We start from the raw sequence: 23,262 nt of genomic DNA, 5'->3' as shown, positions 1-23,262 counted from the left end.
GAATGCCAACCACTGAACTACTAAATCTACTATAGGTTTAAATAAAAGAGGGAATTTCCTCTATACAGGACGTCTGCAGAATTAATCCATCTAGGCACGCAGCACCGATAGCGAGCTGTGGCCCACATGGGGGTGTTGTGCTCACTTTGTAGATTTGTTCAAGGCGGATTCTCCCCCCTTGGGTCTCTTTCCTATAAGTAGACTGAGGTGGTTTTATATCACAGATGATTACGTTGTTTACATGCAGCACCAGCAGTCCGACCATAGCTTTCCTGGCTGTCTCTGCTCTCACCCCCTGCCACTTGAGTGCCAGAAATCAGCGGGAGGCATCAATTACTTCAGATTTATTCACCTCATTTCACGCCTTTTACAGAAAATCATGTGGAAGACAAATATCATTTAAAAAACAGCAGCGGGAGTGATCATCCTTCATTAAATGTGTCTTGCTCACATAATGCCATTGTACGAGACCTTCTCTCTATAAATAAGACTGTTCCCAGGCAATTCAAGGCTTTAAACCAATTTACTATGAATATGAGTGGCTGTAAGTTATGACTCCGCTGGTTAGGTTATGGGTCACCTTTAACAATGATCATCTGTCAGCCTGATGCCATGTATAAGGTCTGAAAGCCTATTTTATTAGTATCAGTAATAAGGGTATGTTCACATGTGGCATTCAAGTCGCAGACCTTCACACCATATTTGAGGCTATACGGGGACATAAGAAAAAGCTGAAATTTTTGTAGCCAAATAAAATGTGCGTTTTCAGTTTTTTTTTCTCAAAACCCTACAGATTTATTATGGAAACTGAAACAAGAAGGCTATTCTTTTTTTTTTTTTAACATTTCTTAAAGTAGGTGGAAAAATGTGTTCAGCTTTTTTCTTGCAAAAAACAGCGCTACCCTGTCCTCTCAGGTTGTGTGTGGTATTAGAGTAGATTTGTCATTTACTTCTATTTAAAAATGTCCAGTCTTCCAGTACATATCAACTGCTGTATGTTTTCTTTTCAGTCTGACACAGTGCTCTCTGCTGTCACCCCTGTCCAAGACAGTAACTGTTCAAAGCAGGAATGGTTTTCTATGGGAATTTGCTGCTGCTCTGGACAGTTCCTGTCTGGGACAGAGGTGGCAGCAGAGAGCACTGTGTCAGACTGAAAAGAAAACACAATTTCCTGCAGGATATACAGCAGTTGATAAGTAAGGGAAAACTGGAGATTTTTTTAAATAGAAAAAAGTTACAAATCTATATAACTTTCTGAAACTAATTGATTTGAAAGAAAGAGATTTGTGTTGGAGTAAACCTCACAGGTTTTACCATGAATGTGGTTATTGCATTTTTTTAAAGATCTTTTGCTAGCTTTACTGCAGTATGTTCTTTAGTTGGTGTTTTTTTATGATTTATTTTTGTAACAACACACAATGCTTCTAAACACAATTGTATCCATAGTATATGGCATATTGTGTCATATACCCACGCACAAAATAATTCAACTCAGCGTGACAATACAATTCTAAGCTTCACAAGAAACATCAATGTATTTAGATACAATTTCAGAAGACTGAGTGCGAGACGTATCGCTCTATAAACAACGGCTTTTGTGAAATACGTAATTTTATGAGAATACCTCAACCCCATTTTAGGAGCTAGATTTGTTGTGGAGCATTTTAAAAGGAATGTGTCAGCTGTATTTGATGTTCAGAGCTTAAGTGTCAATTAGAGGTTGCCAAACTGCAGTATGCTTGCCTTCTCACTCCCCCACCACCATGCCTTGAATGATTGACATACAGGGCTCAGTGTTGAATGTCAAACATAGAGAGGTGTGGGGGAGGACAAGGGAATACTGTACATACTGCTGATCAGCACGGCCTCTGACACTTGATCTCTGAACATGATGTAGAGCTGACAGATTCTCCTTAAAACTTGCATAACATATTGTTGATATCATTGTAAATATGCTTAAAGGTAAATCAAGGCTTCTCTCTTATCTGAGCAACTGTCTATGATAACCATTATCATAATCAGCTATTTACTTCTTAGACCATAGCTGCTTATGTAATGTAATTCTTGCCTTGCTGTGATGCCAATACTTTAATTACCTATTTCTTTCATCACAGATCATCTATAGCAGCACACTATAAATCACACTATAATATCAGTGCAAAGCCAGTGTGTTCAGTCCAGTGCACTTTCTCCAGCACTAAGCCATAGCATAGCAAGAAGGAGTAGGTGCTGTGCTTTGGTTGGGCAGAAATAGAAGGAAAAAGTTTAAGTTCTGCCTGCAAACAACCCAGTTTTGGCCCCGTCACCCTGAAATGGTAATGATAAATAGCTGTGTACCATTGGGGAGGGGGTGCTAAGACTCTCAGTGAGAGCGCGAAAATCACATTGTTTTCACTCTGAAGAGTTGAGGGGTTATTCTGGTATCCTACATTTTTTTCATATATATAAATTTTGCTTAGGCCGTAGTAGAAATACAAAATAAATGATACTCATTTATCTTAATCCCCCACAGCTCCTATTAGAGAGTTTTCTAGCTCTCTGTTTGTCACAATACTTTGCACCTCCCGAAAGAAGACAGCTCAACAGAACCCGCCCATCCAATCAGTGACTGAGGCAAGACACAGCTATAGCCAACGAGTGGCTGAGCGGGCAGGTCCTGCTGAGAAGACATGAATGTGGCAAGAAGCAGTTAACAGAATGAAATAGAAGGTGCTTACATAGGTGCTGTAGGGGCCCAGGGTAGGGGAGTATTACTAGTTTTTATTTTTACCACTCCCATATATAAAACTATTTCTTTGATGAAACAAAACCATACCTTTTTTTTTTTTTTTTTTTTTTAAACTTCCTAAAAGTGTAGGTATGCTTGTCAGCAAAGCTCCTGTCTATCTTTTCAAGGATAACAAACAGACTTTTGCAGGCAGCCATGTATAACAATTGAGAAAAGAACATGAAATAACTCAAAGTCTTTGAATTCTTGTTGACAGCATCACTACAATAGTTACATTTTTATACCTGCACATTTTGGAATGTATTTTTCCACGGTTTAATTTTTTTCAGGCTATGTTACATTTGGCTCATTCATCCTAGTAAATGGTGTAATATTTTCACTTAGCATATACTGTAAAACCAGGAGTGGGTACAAAATAGAAACAGTTTAGGTATTATAGTTCGGTATATTCCTAGGAAGCAGAATACGGTGCATGATCTTTTATGTTAGATATTAAAAGGGTTTTGCTTCTATGAACACTTATTCCCTACAGGATAGATAATAAGTGTGTGTTCATGGGGAGTCTGCCCACCGAGGCCCATTGGGGGAATGGTACTCTCAAGGCTCCCATCTGAATGGAGAGGCTGTCAGATACTGACACATCATTTATTGTCTATGGGAGTGCTGTACATACAGTACAGATCCTTTGCACTCCCCATAGACCGTGGAAATGATCCGTGATCATACACTTATTCCCTTTACTGTATATAGGGGATAAGTCTACAAAAGGTCATGGACCCTTATCAGTAAATAAGCATGCACCTAACCCACTTGTACCTCATAGTATCTGTATAATATCTGCAGTATATTCATCAAAAACTTGACTGGGTCACTAAAATATAGGCCCTCCACTGACAGATCACCAGGCACTGGGCTCTCTATGGCCATGGGACCTTCAGCACTGTTTATGCTTAACCCTGTTTATAGCTGAACTTTACATGAACATGAGGTGTCCCACCACAGGTATTTCGTGTTTCTTTCTTACACCTGTCACAAAAGTTTCCTACTCTAGGTTCAGTGGTGATAAAGGTAGTATTCTCTAGTTTCACCACAAGATGTCAGTATTTTATATGTATGCTCTTGTGTATTGCACAGCTGAAGATACCAAAGGGTTTTTGTTATATGTGTACCATGTCCTTTTGCCTATAGGAGATGTTCTTTCTTTTTCTAGCACACATTCCCTTCCACCACTCACAGGGTCCCTTACATATCCTCTGTAGGAAGTTACTTTGTGGGAGGAGGTGTAGCGTCTTGTGGAAGATTCTTGTAGAAGAAGGACACACGGCAGACGTCCATGCTGTGGCCAAGCCAGGGCCTGACTTTGCCAGAACCCTTGTCCGGGACAAGTCCAATGTGTTAGTTGGTCTAGTCAGAGATACACGTGTGGTCAGATGCAACTAGAGACACTTACTTCATTCAGTACTTATCTTATACCTACTATGCAGTTCTAGACACTACCAATGGAGAAAAGTCGGGGATCATCCTAGCCCACGCCGAGTACCACTCTACAAAATGCAGGGCAGGCGGTACCCATAGTCCAGGTGGGTCGATTGCCACTCAAGACTACCGTGTCAAGAGCCCAAGGGACCCACTACAGCCTAGCAGGTCACCAACCATTTTGGGAAGTAGAGCCAGTGACCAATACACAGCAGGTACCACCACCATACCAGTGTGCTGGACTAGCACTGGGGTCACGACAATACCATCTCTGGCTGAGCTGTGTATCACAACCGACTAACCACCACAGAAGTGGCGTCGCTAGCAACACCTTAGCATGTCACTGGTAGAGTACCACAAACACAAGTAGTTGGTCCTATGAATACGAATGACTAAGAAGCCAACTGAATATCGACAAATACAATCTACAAAGACAAAGCTCAAAGACCTCAAAATGGAAAAAAAAAACAAAAACGATCCATGAAAGTACAAATAGACAGAGACGATTTATTAAAACTGTCTCATAGTGGTCACATAGAGTTGAACATTTTTTGTTTTAGGCCTGTCAGGGACAAGGTAGGGGACAGGACTCGGACAGTGAGTCCTAATTCTGATCCACCCTCTGTCCCTACCTACTTGCCATAAGACAGCCCTAAGCGACTGCGGGCAACCATGGTGACAGTCCCTTTACTGCTAAGGTGGAACACAAAACAGAGACAGGCGAACAAACACAATAAAGCGTGGTAAACAGTCCGGGTCGGTGACGGCGGGCAACAAAAGTACAAAAAACGGAGGCAGTCAGATAATCAAGGGTCAGGCAATACGGTCAAGGCAGGAAAACAAGCAACGGGTCAGAAAACGAGCAAAGGATTAGAGTACTACAGGTTACAGCAAGCTAGCCTAGCAAAGTACCCCTTGAAAAAGGCTACGCCGAAACGTGCGCCCGGGGGGGGGGGGGCAGCCGGTGGACGCTTGGACTCCATATCACTGTTGGTATCATACTTACTTATTTAGCACTATTGCTATCTGATATTTGTATATTATGGATTTGATTTTTGTAATACTATGATCCCTTTAGCACTTATAGCACTTTGAGTCCTGTATGACATATGATAAATTTTTCTATTTCCACTGTGTCTTTACCTATGTAATTTATTATACTATTAATTAATTAATTTATTTATTCTTTTATTGTGTCCACCCGCAGCAGCCCCCTCGTGTATGTTCGCTGTTTTTAACATTCTAGTCAGCCCTTGTTCATTGCTTAGTGTTTCAATTATTATGAATTAATACCATGTCATATTTTTAACAATAAAATTCATATGTGTTATATTAGAGGTTCAGTTGTTTCTTTATCGGTGTATAGTTGTAACTAGAACCCAAGTTTTTCATTATTTTAATACCCACTCCCCATATATTAGAAGTTTACAGTTAAAGGGGTAGTGCGGCGGTAAAAAATTATTCACAGACTAACACACATTACAAAGTTATACAACTTTGTAATGTATGTTATGTCTGTGAATGGCCCCCTTCCCCGTGTCCCACCACCCCCGCCCGTGTACCCGGAAGTGTGGTGTGCTATACTCACCTGTCACGTGCCGACACCCGTCTTCCATCTTCAGCGAGTGACGTCTTCTTCGGGCGGACGGCGAACAGCTCCGACTGTCCCGAATGCCGTCCGCCCTCTGCAGCGTCATCCGATGCTCAGCCGCGATTGGCTGAGCATAACTGTGCTCAGCCAATCGCGGCTGAGCAGCTGATGACGCGGCCGCATCATCAGCCGCTCAGCCACGATTGGCTGAGCATAACTGTTGTGTTGTGACACGGCAGAGGGGGGACGGGCGGCAGCGACTCGCCTGTCCGTCCGAAGATGACGTTTGGCACAAGATGGCGGATGGCCCTCAACACGGATCAGGTAATGTATAATGCACCACACTTCCGGGTACACGGGTGGGGGTGGGGGGACACGGGGAACGGGGCGATTCACAGACATAACATACATTACAAAGTTGTATAACTTTGTAATGTGTGTTATTCTGTGAATAATTTCTGAGCGCCGCACTACCCCTTTAATTTCTTATATGGTGGAGTTCTGTCTATCTTGTATATGTGTTAGCAAAGAACACTAATAGCCAGTGATTTGCTGCTGTTATGAGATAAAGGAGCCCTGACCAGATCCCCTTTGCCCCGGCACACAAATAACAAACATCCTAACTGGAAGACGCATCTGCTAGTCAAGGCAACACAAGACTGCTCAGTTGCAGGAATCAGCTAGCAGAGAACAGAGTAACCCTAATATCTCCCTTTTGTGCAGGAAACGCCATGGAGAAAGGTATGTCTGTTACCTTCATCCACAGCACCGTTCCCATGCACTTAGTTGTTTACTCATCAGTCCAGTAAGACCGTTAGGAGCACTGCCCCGCCCCCATAGGGACAATCCAGCCCGTCCCTGGCCGGCCTGCTTCATTATCATTAGAAGGGGCGGTTCAGCCAAGGGTGGGTCAGTGCTATGGGGGCGGGGCAGTGCTCCTAATGGGGCCCGATGCTCCAAACAGTCATACAGGACCGTGGAGTAAATGACTAAGTGCTTGGAAAAGGCATCAAGGATGAAAATAAGAGACACACCTTCATCCTCAGTGCCTCCTTCGATATAGGGGATAGATTTGTCTTACCTGTTGACAATTCCCCTTTAATGGTTCTGCTCCTTTGTTTTAGTCATCAATGAGGGTCTCAACACCCAGATCCCCACTTTGACATATCACTATGATAAGTTAGAAGTTTCCTAAAATGACAGGTATCCTTTATACAATAAGGAGGATGTGTCTATAGCATATCATATATACCCTAGTCCTACCTGGCTATATACAGTATGCTATAATCACAATTGATTGTCCTTATTATTAAGCTCACCTTGTATTACAAGGGTCTATTGTGATATGTGTTTGGTTTTTGTACTATATGTCTCTTGAGAAGCATCGGTCACTATGAACATCACAGATCGTTTTTCTTTTAGATGGCTGCCCATTGTCTTTATCTCTTTGCATTCTTCCTATACTCATTGTACAGACCACAGGGCTGCTGTCTTTTCATATATACACTTCATATTGTCTTTTATTCCTCTGGTAATTAATTAAAGTTCCTATATAGGTATCCTTCTCATTGCTTAGGTTGTATGTACAAAAACCTGGAGATCATCTAAGTGAAGGTAACTTCATATGACAGAGATGAATACCCAGCAAGCAGTCAGGTCAGCACCTCGGCTTCTATCCTCTCTTTTCAGAGATTCTTTGGTATTTCACTTCCAATTTATATCACGAGTCCCTCCATAGTTGTCCTTACATCTGCTGGAGAATCATCATTGCTCTCTTGAAGGCGTTTAGTTTTTTTTTTTCCTGCCAGTACAATACGTTACATCAGGGGGGCCCCATCTTACAAAATGTTTTCTATTAATATATTCATGTATATTTCTTCCGTACAGCCATGCGTTTCCTCCCCCACAAAACCATCAGAGACGAAGATGCATCTCCTAATCCCCCAACAGCGAGGAGCCGCATCATTATGTGATATGGAATAGATTAAGTTCTGAAAAGCTTAGACATGGAACAAGTTTCAAGTTTTGTTTTTTTTTTGCTGTAAAGTAGAAAACAATAAGAATCTAGACACCACCGTGTTTTTCAATGTATATGATATAGTTTAAAGTTAATATTCATAGTTCTGTATAATAGTCAATAGGAACCTCGAGCTTCCCAAAGAATGGTTCTACCACCCCCATGAGATATAACTCTCTCACTACAGACCTTAGCTTCACTTTGGAAATGATTAGGATCATTAGGTTCCACATTAATCTGACAAGGCCATTTGCAGGATTCATGGTTTGGATTAAGGAACAGCCAAAGGGAGCATTTGCCCCAGGGCTCTCATCATTTAAGGACCCCAACCAACTTGTCCTCAGTACAGTCATTGGGGTCTGATTTTCTCACTCTTGGATTCAGTGGTCCACATAGGGTTTACCCCCAGGCTCTTCATGACCTTTATCCAGCCCTGGAAGGACAGAGTTGCAGCTATATGGCAAATTGCAAAATAGCAAACACTGTATAGAAGACTAGCTGTTTCATGTGTATTGTAATGATCAATGCTATGCTATACTTTCCACACATGGGACCGTATTAAAAAAAATGTCCCTTCTACTGCTTTATTTATACAGTTCGGAAGTAAAAGAAAAAAGAGAACAGGTTAAAGGGAACCAATCACAAATAATGGCCATGCAGCTTTGCATCCACTTTTATAAAGCCCCCAATACTGTTCCTAAACATATAGGTCTTCCTTACCAGCTTTCCTCATAGCCCCTAAAATTGAACTTTGAAAATTTCCAGCTCCATATGCTAATTACCGATATGTAGCCATGCAGGTGGTCCTTGGCATTGATTTCCTTGGCAATAATTAGGGATGGTCTGAACTTGCCGAGGTTCGGGTTCGTACAAACCTGAACTCTCGGCAATGATTCCCGCTGTCTTCCACCTCCGTGGAGAGGGTGGATACAGCCAGAGGACCGCCTGGAAAAAATAGGATAGCCTATGGCTATAGCTGTATTCCAGTTTTCCAGGCGGTCCTCCGGCTGTATCCACCCTCTCCACGGAGCGGGCAGACAGCGGGAATCATTGCCGAGAGTTCAGGTTCGTACGAACCTGAACCTCGGCAGGTTCGGACCATCCCTAGCAATGATGCCTTTCTGGGAGGAAGGGCCCTATTACACGGGACGATAATCGTGGTAAAAAACTCTAAATCGTTTGAATTTAAACGATAAACGATCTGTGTAATTGCAGTCAAAGACTGAAAAATCGTTTGTAGGTCGTTGATCGTTGATTTAGATCTGAACCTAAAATTATCGTTAATCGTTCGCTAATCGTTCGCTGTAATTCCACATTCGTTTGCTGCAGCGACACAGAGGGCCTGTTCTGTAAGCTTCCCTAGATGCCAACGTCATCACTGTGCACTACATAAGCTGTGCCAAGGACCATCCACATGCCTACTTACAGTAATAAGCATACGGTCCAGGAAATCGTCAAACTTCATTTTTGGGGAGCTGAGGAGGAGAGCTGATAGGGGTGACTTCAGGAACAGTACTGGGGGCTTTATAACTGTGGTTAGCGCAAATCAAAGGCACTGTTAAATTAAATAATAATAATGTAAAGCTGCATGGCCGTTTTGGCCATGATTGGTTCCCTTTGAACAACGGTTCACACATGAAGGATTTCTCCACTGCAGTTTTTTTAGCCCCTAGGGTTGGATTTAGCTGTGAATTCACCACAGATTTGTTTCATACTATTATAATTCATTATAGTGGATGAGTCGTTCCCCCCCCAAAAAAAGTTTAACATTTTTGTGTAGGTCTTGCTTACTCTGTTTACGCCAACACTGTAAATTTTAATAAAGTGTGTGTGGGGGGGGGCTTATTGTGAGAGGGTGTGACCTTTTACAATTCTGCAGATTTACTATAAGGCTATGTTCACACAGCGTAAAAGTACGGCCGTTGTTGCCATAGGTAACAACTGCCATACTTTGTACGGGTGAACACGCTGCATGTTCTTTTATGGGATCCCGGCAGGAGAGTATACACATTGTATACGCTCCGGACGGTCTCTTACGCTGTGTGAACATAGCCTAATATTATAATTTACTATAAAACTATAATACATTCCAAATGCAGAGTCAAGACTCACACACCAGTCCTATTAAACCTCCCTTTTGTCTTGAAAGGTGACACTTTAGTTCATTTGAGATTATATATATATATATATATATATATATATATATATATATATATATACACATATATATTATTTTGATACTGGTTTTATCACATCTTCAAGCAGAGAATATTTCCATGTTGCTGGTAAAAACATATACAAACAGAACAATATTTTAATCCACACTTTGGAGTATTTCAAATTCAAGCAATCACGCTTCTGTTCTGTTTCCTATACAATGGCTCAATTATATCTGGACCACTGTTCTGTAACAGAATATATAACCCTATTGGTCTCAATACTCTTGCGGGAAAGAGCAGCTGTGTATTTACTGGAATTCTCAAAAGCCAAAATCAGAACACCTAAGTTCTACACTTAATACAGCCATTCCCTCTTTGGCCCAAACTCCATTCCCTCTTTGGCCCATGTCCTGGCAAAGTAAGGGCTATTGGCAAGTATAGTAATTAGAATTAATTCATATGTGTTCAGCATTTGTTGTCCAAAGAGTGTAAAATAGCAACACCTTTAGGCAAATGAGAAGGTCCTGTTCTTTTAGAAGCCTAAAGAGCTGGGCCACCATCATATGCTCCTCCATGCCCCTCTATAGTCAGCCATGTATGGATGAAGGAGCCATCCAGCTGCACAAAAGAACACAGGATCCTCGAGCTGCATAATCACAAACAACAGGACCGCAGTGAGATATCAGTGACTCAAGGGCATGGTGAGTATTCATTTAAAGGAGAAGTCCGGGAATTTAAAAATGCGGCAGCTGGCAGGGGAGAATTTGATAATGAGTAGGCACTTAGCTCTTCCCATGCCCATGGTGTGCAGTGGGACCGCCTTCGCGACCCTGCTTGAAGTAATTTTCCCCCAAGGGAAAAATGCCTGTCCCGGCTGATGGACTGGAGCTCAGCCAATCAGTGGCGTCCCGCCCTAGTCACTGACTGGCTGAACAGCCAGTCCATCAGCCTGGTCGTGACATGTACACCCCGGAGATCCCAGAGCCCGGTGGGGGTCCCAAGGCCAGTCCTACTGCTCCCTGCAGGCATGGAGGGAGGTAAGTTTGTATTTGTTATGAAATTTCCCTCTGCCCCTGACGGACTTCCCATTTAAACAATGATGCCTAAAGGTGATCAACTCCTTCAACCAGCCATGATCATTATTTAAAAATAACCCTTTATTTGTAAAAAAAAATGATTAAAGGATTTTGAACTTGTTTCCTATTGGTGATTTCACACTTCATCAGGTCTAAACATATTTTACATACTTATGGTAAATACTATAGACATATTAGAGGTTTAGAAGGCCCTAACTGTTTGCACCTTGTTAGCTACTTCAAATGATAGGCGAGAGCTACATTCTTTTTAAAAATGGATGAGAGAAATGTAGAAAAACAAGAAATTTGCAAACATTTCCTATTGCACACTACTATTATATCCTCCAAATAGATGGTTAGAATATGTCTGCAATTATTTCAGTCCACATTTTTTCCTTGCATTCTATGTGAGTCACATGTGGTGGGGACCCCTGCATTGGACCATGTGACCCAGCGATTACACAAATCAGTGGGATTTCCATGAGTGTGTTAAATTCTGTATTCCACAAGAAATTAATAAAGATTATCTGGGGCAGAAGGAGGAGATGGAGAAATTAATTACGAAGAAGGAGACAGGTGGAAGGAAATGATTTTACTGCAAAACAAAGAAACTGTTTTCAAAGCAAAGAACCGAGATGAAAAAGAGTTACTTATATTTTGCCAAGAACTGTTCTCAGCTCCTGGGATAAATGATTCATTGAACATTCATCTAGTTCTTTTATCCTTCCTTCAGACGGTGCTACCTTTGGGTTTATAATCACATTTCACACCATGCAACCAGAACCTAGAGCTCGAGAGACAGATGTACATGGACTAAATAGCTGGGACTTGGGTTTGATATTTCCCTGACTTGAATAAAAACCCCTTACAAATTGTAGTCTAAACCTCATAATACAGCTTACCAGTAGAACGGAAGTATATAATGGGATTTGAATCCATTTACCTCTACCTAGAAATATGTGGTATACTTAGGTAGAGCTTATATATAGCATCAGTCATCTTATTCCACACGAGCATCCTGCCATGGGAGCAAAGATGCTAATTCTGCATGGGTAGCACAGCTTGATAAATGACTTTTCAATTACTTGGCACAAGAGGTATTGACAGGTGGAGTCAACTTGCAGAGAAAAGCACTACTGTAATAGCACATTATTCCATATAATATAAATCAGGAACATATGTGAGAAGCTGCTTCTCCTGGCATACCTAGTAGCTGGTACCCAAGATTTACAATTACATCGGAAACATAAAATCCATCAAAATATTCCAGATTTTTAGGAAACCTCAACCTGGATCAAATCCTCATCAAGCGGTCGACAACAGGAGAAAGAAATTCTAAATAAACACCAAGAACTCTAAGAACCACATAGAATACGGATTTAAGATTAGAGTCCTTGGTACAGTCATTATTATTATTTTTTTTATACTTCACCATTAAATGTATCACAATTCCTGGAGCTTTAACTAGTAGTGCACAGACTTGCACACAAGCACATACAGGATTTAATCCAATGTATTTAACACAGTAGGGACGCAAAAGGTTTATCGGAATGCACTTGCCACACTTATTCTGCCCATAAGACACAGATACTCCTGCTTCTCATTTGATCTTCTTAGCCTAAAGGTATTGTTTATATTTCAAATTCAAATGTTTACATTTTTAGTTTCTAACGTAAACAAAAGAAATTGCAGATACACAATAATATTATACAGGGTGTAGATAAGAAGCGAGCACATGTAGGTATATAGCGAGAATGGAGAAAAGACCGAAGTTTGCCAAGTTAGTGCCCAGTTTGAGTACAATGTAAAAGAAGCTAGAGAAGAGTCTTACCTGTGGGATGCACAGGAGCACATCTTTAGGAGGACAGCATGTGGAGCTGTGGAGAGGGACCGCAGCAGCCGGGGACGACTACACAGTATCACAGCACAGGGTACACAACCACTTCAAGCAACTCTCTCTCTCTCTCTGCTGGTAGTGAAGCTTTACTGAATCCTCAGATACAGGGGGAAAGCCACTCCTTCCATCTACACACAGATGAGTCACAGGAGAAGATGTGAGCAAGGCAATTTTCTTTAACCCTTCTGCAACCGGATATATAGGAACGCAGGAATATTTAATGTCAACGCAATAAAAGAAATCACATCATGTTAGATGTATTAGGCATCATTTTATGTGAATAGTTACAAGGTGACCCTGTGATCCCTGGGCACTAATTCTCATAAATCTGATTGAATTTGATTTGATGGGTTATTCATCATAGTCAGGGTATTACATCAAAGTCAGAGTACATGATCCCACACTGAGGGGCTCTGCAAAGTGATTGTGATAAACTGCTCAGAATAACCATAAAATCCATTCACTTTTCATTTATATGAAGTGTAGCTTCATCTCTAACCCATATTACAGATCGTATATTGATATAATGAATAACTTTGTAAATGCTTTACTTATCTTAAGATGATCTTGGGAAGCAGGGTGTCTTGGATCTCACAGATGTGCTAGTCTATATGACTTCAACAGCAAATAAAAAAACATAATACGGACATGGAGAGAAAGGAGCTGCTGCTCCTCACACCCATGGCTGACACTAATGCCTCTGGGGTACATTTCAAAACCAACACCAGGATGTTGGTATATAATTTCATCAAACCATATTGCCTCATGTACCACGTGAAGGTCCCCTGGCGCACATGAGTCCCTACGTTGAATCAACGCTGTGTCGGTCAGCGACCGCCAACTCCGCAAAGTGAGCGCAAGCAGGGAAGGGAGGCCACAGAATAGCCCTGCAACCCCAATGTAACAGGACCAAACCCCAAGGGACCCCCAAAACCCAGCAGGCGCCGGCGGTGGAGAAAGCGGTCACCAAGCAACACAAGAGTGAACAAGGTGTTACTACTCACCACTGCACCGGAGGTGGAATGGGAGAAATTCGAGGTACTTACCATGTGTGCACAGGTGCTTCCTTGATTTAGTGTAGGGACCTGCACATGGTACATGAGGCAATATGGTTTGATCAAATTATATGCCAACATCCTGGCATTGGTCTTTAAATGTAGCCAAGAGGCATTAGTGTCAGCCATGGGTGTGAGGTGCGACAGCTTCTTTCTCTCCATGTCCGTAAAAAAACATAATGTTCAGTATTGGTGATCTACTAGATTATGATCATTTTTTTTCTGGAATGTATTTTCTGTACAGTTTGCATGAGTGCAAAGGGAATAGCATTCAGTATGTAGAAAGGTGTCATAGTCTTGAGAAAAAAAATCTTGTATTTGAAATTTTATCCTCTCAAAATGTTGTGGACTCCTAAGTGCTGGGCTATATTGTCTTCAGTAAGATAAATTCCAAGAACACCTCCCTTCCCTAACAAAAAATACATATATACCCCCCCTCCCCCCATAAGAACTGTGAAGACAGGTGGAATAGTCACTAGTGTTGAGTGGACTTGCCAAATTTTTAAGGTGCAGCAATGTTCTCCAAATCCAAATGCTCAGAATTTGGCTCCCGGCAGCTGGAGGAGTTGGATGCCACCCTATGGCTGCCAGTCCTATGGCTGTATCCATGTTGTCCAGGACTCCCTAGGGTGGCATCCAACTTCGCCATTTGCCAGGAGCCAAATTCTGAGCATTTTGCTGACAAAGGAAATAAATTTACAATAAAAAGGTATTTTATGTAAATGTAAGCAATTCTTGATTTAAATGTTCATCCATTCTAATTGAGACTTGGAATTTTTTTTATGTCTGTTTAAGGCAGATTGATTCATGCCTTTGAGGTTTCTTACCTTACTCTGGATTAACAGAGTGGAAACCAAAATTCTAAAGTTATCCATACAATTTTCCTTCATTCATATCCCCCCTTCATGTCACAGAAACAGCTGTTGAAAAAAATCACTTCTCTGTAATAGTCCCACTATTGTAGCTACTATAGTTTGCCTGTTTTGGTGAGATTCATTTGTATGCGATTCACCAGTATTTCTGAGGGATTCGCTTATCTCTAGTGCCAAGCAGGTAACACAGTAGCTTAAAAGGAATGTAGTGCCTAGATTATATTTTTACTAATTAGAGCCAGATACTTAAAGGGGTTATCCAGCGTTACAAAAACATGGCCACTTTTTCACCACTCTTGTTTCCAGTACAGGGGTGGCTTACAATTAAGCTTCATTTACTTCAATGGAACTGAGTTTCAAACCCCACCCAATCTGGAGACAAGAGTGGTACTAAAGTGGCCATGTTTTTGTAGCTCTGCATAACCCCTTTAAAGTGAACCTATCACTTTAGAACTATGGCAGGATACACAGAAAAAATCCTGCAGGTGGGCGGTCCTTTTAAGACGCAAGTGGGGTACTTAAATCCTGAAAGCGTTGTTGACCGCATTGTAATACACTTACAATGCAGTCTACAGCACTAAGAATTCTGTACTTTGCATGCAACAGGATTTTTCCAGTGTATATATTATAGTGTGGTGACCCACCATTGGTTACACCCTTCGCAAAAGTCTGTACTCATGTGTGTAAGTGGTAAAGTAGCAGTACCAAAGTTTTACCACTAGATGTCGTTATCGCAAGTATGCATGCCTAGATATTGCACGGCTGTAGAAGCTAAAGGGTTATTGTTTTTTGTGTGTCACATGGATCTGTTCACAATGAGATTTCTTTCTTCTTTCCTATCACCTTTCTCTTTGCATCTTTCACATGCACTCCTCACCCACTCACAGCACACCTTACATGCGCTGTAAGAAGGAAGTCACATGGGTAGAGGAAGTGTAGGGTCTGTTCTACTTTGGATTCTGTAGAGGAAGGACGCAAGCTAGCTACAGATGTCAAGTTGGGCCCTGGCTCCTGCCAGGTCCCCGGTCTAAGTTGTGGTCTCGACGGACAGCACATGCATCTAGACACAGTTTCTCTTCAAGCAACACTACTAAACACTATGCAGTGTTAAGTCTCTACTAGAAAGGACAAGTCAGGGATCATCTCAACCCAGGCTGAGAACTAGAAGGAACACAGTGCAGGACAGTATCCACAAAGAAGTAAAGGAGCTGATCCGGATAGAGCAAAGTTGCTAGAAGCCTATGCACTCTATCTCGCAGCTTGGGTGTAATCAGAGTACTCTGACCACTCTGCTCATCTCAAGTAACAAGCTCTGGGGCTTCTGTCACCCTCTAAGACCAGTCACTTGACATTGGTGGGCAATAGGTGGTGCAAAGACCAAAGAGTCAAAACACAGGCACAAGTATTCTCTCTACTTTCAAGTATTCTACTTCTTCTACCTCTGAAGTTCCGGCAGAGCACAGTACTACTAGAGTTGGGACTCTCTCCACATTCTCCTCTCTACTTTTCTGAACTTTCTACCTCTCAGCACGCAACCCAGCCAGATACAGATCTAGCCTATCAAGTATAAAGTACCATATCAAGGCAAAGCTGTATTACCTGCTTCCTACATCAAGTAAACAGATTTTATTTATTGTAACGGGACTCTGTGGTTTTTTGCTAAGCCCCTACACAGTGAATACACCTTCCTTGGGTCATCTCCCCTTTTTGTGGGTGGCAGTACCAATAGTCCGGGTGGGTCACTACTCCATTCCAGACCACCGTGATATTTGCCCAAGGGATCCCCAAACAGCCCGTCAGGCTACTTTCCACAGGAGAAAAAGGTATAGCCAGCCCACTAAAATAAAAGCAAGTGTGCTAGCATACCTGTGTGCCCATCCAGCACTGGCATCACGACAAATTACCACCGGGCAGGGCTATACCTCGGCCAACCACCATCGGAGTGGTGTCACACCTAACCATCTGGCAAGTGACCGGCCGCGCTTCCACACTGGAGGTCACCACAATAGCAAGCCTCATCAATGGGCAGGAGCTATGTCATTGACATAAATAGTAAAGGTGTCTGGGTGTGGTCTGTAACCTTTGAAGATGTCATTCCACAGAGAAGGGGGAGGTTGAGCTGTTAAGATTACCTATTATTTTTTCTATCTTCTTGGTGTCACCTTTCACTGTAATGCTATAGAAATCACTATAAAGCAAGCTCCTCTTTATCATCATAGATAGAACAGGAAATCTTAGATTTTTGGAAGTTAATTTTTTTTAAATAAAAGGCATTTAACCACTGCCCCCCACCTCCGCGCTCCTTTCTTTTAAATGGATCGGCGCCATATTCACTGGATATGCAGCTGCCATAGAGAGATGAGAGATGAGTACAGTGCTAGTTTCTTTTCAGCTGCTCCATAGAAAATTATCATTTTCATATCTTTCAATTGTCTTAGGCTGAGTTCATACTATGTTTTGATCCTTTTTTCCATTGACTTCAAAACGGATCTGTTTTTTTTTTTTTTTTTTTAACATACACAAAAACATAGCTGACCTTATTTTTATGTACATTAAAAAAAGATGGGTCTTGATCCTTTTTTTTTTTTTTTTTTTAATAATGGAAGTCAATGGAAATACGGATCCAAACGGATGCACACAAATGCATACATGGATTGCAAAGATGTAGTGTGAACCCAGCCTTACAGTTTTTAACACAATTCTGCACTATATGTTGCCAATTATTCATCAATTATTAGGTGACGTTGTATGTATCAGAAGTGGTTAATGATTTCCACAGTCTTGTAATGGATCATATTAGCTTATTATTACTTCTACTACCAATATTATTATTATTATTATTATTATTATTAATAATAATAATAATAATAATAATAATAATAATAATAATAATAATTTGGGAATATTATAAACAATTAGAGATTACTTTTATGTAAGACAATTATTATGGATTACTACAGCTCAGCTAGACTGCTGTTTCAGTGCCGGGTTCACACTGGCAGGTAATCAGGCCGCTTTCCGGGTATGTTAATAATTTGCTGGCATTTCTCTGTCTGCTGGGGATCAGGATACAGCATCGTTGTCTCTCAAAAATATATCTTCCATGAATTGAGTGAAACTCCATATTCACAGACAGCAGATGTTACCCATTCTATTGGAGACCTATATTTTTCCTGTATTGATCCTGACACAATGGTCCCTGGTAATTTGTGTTTGCTGATGCACCGCCAATTGTATTCAGCCATCTGCATATTATCATGAGTGGTCTGAAGTGTGGAGGCTTAGTAAATCACACTATAGAATCACACCAGTACACGTCTGTCACGGCTCAGTGGCGAGCAGAAGGAAATGGATGACTTTCCTAGAAGAGCACACAATTTGCTGTTCTCTCTACAGTATGTATAGTTCAATGTATTCCTGGGGTGAGAATGATGCTTTTGTTTGTACATGACCTTTACTACCTTATAGGGGTTATCCCATGAAAAATATTCAATATTTCAAATAAATATATATATCGTCCACAGCAATTGTTTCTGTTATGAGATATCTTACATTGATCTTCGCAGTAACGCCCCTTGCTGTTTCTATTCCTGCTGATTTCACACTGACACCTCTGTACATTTGTATATCATAGACTTTTTATGCACTTTCCTATGCCAGTAAATGTAGAAAAATAAAAGAGTATTACCCCGAAATTCATAGAAATCTTCCTTTCCCTCTTAGGCCGGGTTTACATTTGTCCGGTGGTGCGGCGGCGTTTCCCTCCGGCGCATGAGAAAAGCGCTGGAGGTAAATGCATTATTGAACTGATCCCATTGTTTTCAATGGGATTGTTCAATATATGCGGCGTGTAAATAGTGACGCCGCACCGCCGGACCGACCGCATGGGAGAACGCAGCATGCAGCGTTCTCCTGTGCGGCCCGCAAGGCTGTGCGGCGCCGCATCCACTAAAGTGAATGGAGCGCCGGATGCCTCGCCGGGCAGGACGCATGCCGTTCGGCTCTGGCATCCAGCGTTGAGGCAAATAGCAGCACAATGTAAAAAAATAAACATATATCTCCCTCTGTGTGCTCTCCCCCTCCCCTATAGCCCCCCGTTGCTCCCCCAGTAGTATATAGCCCCCCTGTTGCTTTTCCAGTAGTATATAGCCCCCCTGTTGCCCCCCCAGTAGTATTTAGCTTCCCTGTGCGCTCTCCCCCAGTAGTATATAGCCCCCCTGTTGCCCTCCAGTAGTATTTAGCTTCCCTGTGCGCTCTCCCCAGTAGTATATAGCCCCCCTGTTGCCCCCCCCAGTAGTATTTAGCTTCCCTGTGCGCTCTCCCCCAGTAGTATATAGCCCCCCTGTTGCCCCCCAGTAGTATTTAGCTTCCCTGTGCGCTCTCCCCCAGTAGTATATATCCCCCCTGTTGCCCCCCAGTAGTATTTAGCTTCCCTGTGTGCTCTCCCCCAGTAGTATATAGCCCCCCTGTTGCCCCCAGTAGTATTTAGCTTCCCTGTGCGCTCTCCCCCAGTAGTATATAGCCCCCCTGTTGCCCCCCAGTAGTATTTAGCTTCCCTGTGTGCTCTCCCCCAGTAGTATATAGCCCCCCTGTTGCCCCCCAGTAGTATTTAGCTTCCCTGTGTGCTCTCCCCCAGTAGTATATAGCCCCCCCGTGTGCGCTCTCCCCCTCCCAAATAGCCCCCCTGTGCGCTCCCCCGCAAATCCTATTGAAAATGACAGGAAAACATACTGGGTGAAAAAAATGTTAACTGATGAGAGCAACTTGTGACAACTGATGGAAACTGATGGTTTTTAATGAAAAGAAGGATAGAAAAACTGATGGCAACTGATGCATTTTTTGGCATCAGTTGTGATATCAGTTGTGGTCAGTTTTTAGGCAAAAAACGCAACTGATGCCAACTTATATATGTAAACCCAGCCTTAGAAAGTGATAGAAAGAGATTGTAGTTATGCATAGTACTCCTAATAAATAAGAAAAATGAAGGATAATTGGTGGAAATGGTGGGAAAGAAAATTCAGGGATCCCAATACTTATTTATTAGTGTGTGAGGGACTACATTCCATAAAGATCAGTGAAAGGAGGCAGGAGAAGGCAGCTGTGTCTAATAAACTATGGGGAGATCCAAGCCTTATCCAAGAGGCTTGCTATTAATGAAATACTTTGGGGTATTAAGCCCTAGATGGCCATGATTACTTGAAGTCTAAAACTGAACTTTTATTATATGTACAATTATACAACAAATCTATATGCAAGTGCTTGTGTGCTCGATCTGTGAATTAAAAGTAGGCTAGGGTAGCAGTGTCGTGATATTTGTCGCAATTGCAATCAGGATTTAACTACAGTCCATAGTTATTAGGAGGACAGTAAAGTGAGACATATTGGGAATGTTTAATATAAGGAGGTCATTCTAAACATTGTGAAATAACCACAGACTTTCAATGGATGTAGACTTGCTTCAATTTCTTAAACAGACTCAATAATGTTGAGCTCAGGGCTTTGTTGAGGCCATGTCACATCCAGATCTCCTTGCCCTTCAGCTGCTGTATGTCCTGCAAAAAGCTGACTCAGTGCTCTCTGCTGCCACCTCTGTCCATGACAGGAACTGTCCAGAGCAGTAGCAAATCCTCATAGGAAACCTTTTCTGCTCTGGACAGTTCCTCACACCAAAGCAGAGAGCTCTTTGCCAGACTGGAAAGAAAACACCACTTCCTGCAGGAGGACATACATCAGCTGATAAGTACTGGAAATTTTGAGTTTTTTTTTTTTTTAATAAATGTTAGTTACAAATTTGTATAGTTTTCTGACACTGAATGGCTTAAAAAAAAATTTCTTTTCTCCAGAGTGCTCCTTTAGGCTGGGTTAACACTACGTATATTTCAGTCAGTATTGTGGTCCTCATATTGCAACCAAAACCAGGAGTGGATTGAATACACAGAAAGGCTCTGTTCACACAATGTTGTAATTGAGTGGATGGCCGTCATTTAATGGCAAATATCTGCTGTTATTTTAAAACAACGGCTGTTATATTGAAATAATGGCCGTTATTTACTGTTATATGGCGGCCATCCACTCAATTTCACCATTGTGTGAGCAGATCCTTTCTGTGTTTTTAATCCACTCCTGGTTTTGGTTGCAATACTGACTGAAATATACTGACTGAAATATACGTAGTGTGAACGCAGCCTTAATAAAGTGAAACTTCAGATAAACTATAGGAATTGATCAATAGAACTGCCAAGGTTACATCCTTCCCTAACAATGCTGATTGGACAGATCTGTAGCTAACTGTGTCAGTGTTTCCTGACAATGCAAATACCTGATTCCTCTTTGGAACAAATTTGTGTTCACGGAGAATCAGCAGTAACATCTTCATTTCTGAGCATGAGGTCAGCAGCGGAGTCATGAATGTGCACAATACACCCAGGAGGAGAGATGAACTTCCATTGACTCTACTGGATGCGGCGTTGTATTATGAAAGGCATATCCTAATGGACACATATAAGAAGCGGCAGAGCTGACCTTGACATAGGATGATGCTCGCCTTGCCTGATTAATAATATAATTCACAGATCTTCCTCATTTGTTGAAAGAGACATGACTGGATGTGTGTCATATATTCCTTATACAGTCAGATCTCTATTAGACAACCTCTGAGATGTAGGGGCAAAGCGCTCAGCCCCTTAGCTCCAGTGGTCCATGAGGATGAACACACTCATGTCTCATGTCAGAAATTGTTTAACACTAAGGCTATGTTCACACAGTGTATTTTTTAAGACAAGAACGGGCGTTGTTGGTGATTAAAGAAGGGGAAAGGACACACTGGAAATGGGGGGCACAGGTGAGAAGCATTTTCTGTATGTTTAGGGGGAAGAGTTCTTCTCTGTACTTCTCCTCACACAGTCCATCCTCTACATTATAATGTTCAGCAGCCAGACAGTAATCACTGTCACAGCTGCTGCTGCTCCTCTTCAGTCCCATCCGGGCTTGCTTCTCAGGTTCCCTAGTGTCCTGCACAGCCTGAGAAGCAGGCAGGAGCGTGGGCAGGTAATATATTAGCCCAGCACCGGTGGGTTTAGTGGGAAGGGGCTTTACATACTTGCAGTGGAATGAAAAAGCTGCTGCAAGTATGCACAGCCATAGAAAATGACTGGAACTCACAGCGTGAAATCCACTGTGATTTCCTGTACTGTCAGTTTGAATGGGTTTACATACTAGCAGTGGAATTCCGCTGCGATTATGTAAACGCCGCCCCCCTTAACCCACTGCTGAACGGAGAATACTTTACCTGTCCATGCTCCGGATTGCTTCTGTGGCTCCTAACTCCTCTAGGTCCCGCTCAGCCAATCAGTGGCTGTGGCGGGACAGCGCACTGACTGGCTGAGCAGGACCTACAGCAGCCCCAGAAGCAGCCGGAGCGCGGATGGGTATTCTCCTTCTGTATTCTTACATGGACAATGCACACAGAGCACATACATATATGCATAAAGAACATACACACACACACACACAGTACATAGTACACACACATAGACAATACATGCTGGCGTGCAGGGCCGCCGATAGGGCAGTACAACTGGTACTGCCGTATGGGGCCCGGACCCTAAGAGACATGGGGGGGGGGCCCGCCGGCCGCCGCCCCCCGTCTGCTACGCTAGGGGGGCCCGCACGGCTCCCTTGCCACCTGTTTTTGAGCATCCCGAGAAGCTGCGGCCGCGCAGCTTCTCGGGATGCACTGATCGCTTTGATGTTCCGCCCGCACATTGAGCAGGCGGAACATTAAAGCAAGCAGAATGCAGGAGCAGGACCTGTCAGCGTCCTCCTCCTGTATTCCCTCCCATAGGCTGCCGGAACTTCATACCAGCAGCCTATGGGAGGCCGGGCCGTGACCTCTCCGGCAGGCGTGACGTCATCGCGCCTGCCGGAAGTCCCATCCCTGCGGCTCGCAAGATGGAGCCCGAAGAGGAGGAAGAGCTGCTGCCTGCAGCCACAGCGCGGATTAGGTGAGTAGGATGTTTGTTTTTTTAGGGGCACCTCTGGGGGCATTATTAGTGTATGGGGGCACCTCTGGGTGCATTATTAGTATATGGGGGCACCTCTGGGGGCATTATTAGTATATGAGGGCACCTCTGGGGGCATTATTAGTTCATGGGGGCACCTCTGGGGGCATTATTAGTATATGGGGGCACCTCTGGGGGCATTATTAGTATATGGGGGCACCTCTGGGGGCATTATTAGTGTATGGGGGCACCTCTGGGGGCATTATTAGTGTATGGGGGCATCTCTGGGGGCATTATTAGTATATGGGGGCACCTCTGGGGGCATTATTATCTCATGGGGGCACCTCTGGGGGCATTATTAGTTCATGGGGGGCACCTCTGGGGGCATTAT

At 42.7% G+C, this 23,262-nt stretch overlaps 1 protein-coding gene across 1 annotated transcript in view; it reads right to left on the bottom strand.

The window, feature by feature from the left end:
- SPHKAP (SPHK1 interactor, AKAP domain containing) overlaps positions 1-12,959 on the bottom strand; it is a 167,354-nt gene extending 154,395 nt beyond the window's left edge. Inside the window, exon 1 of the mRNA XM_069975571.1 lies at positions 12,879-12,959. Coding sequence (XP_069831672.1) covers positions 12,879-12,901 — 23 coding nt within the window. The 5' untranslated portion in view covers positions 12,902-12,959. The remainder of the gene's footprint in view (positions 1-12,878) is intronic.
- Between the last annotated feature and the right edge of the window lie 10,303 nt (positions 12,960-23,262).

The sequence above is a fragment of the Dendropsophus ebraccatus genome, chromosome 6 (assembly GCF_027789765.1).
Source record: "Dendropsophus ebraccatus isolate aDenEbr1 chromosome 6, aDenEbr1.pat, whole genome shotgun sequence".
NCBI lineage: Eukaryota > Metazoa > Chordata > Amphibia > Anura > Hylidae > Dendropsophus > Dendropsophus ebraccatus.
Note: the sequence above shows the minus strand (reverse complement) of the source record. Positions and strands in the feature narration are given on the sequence as shown.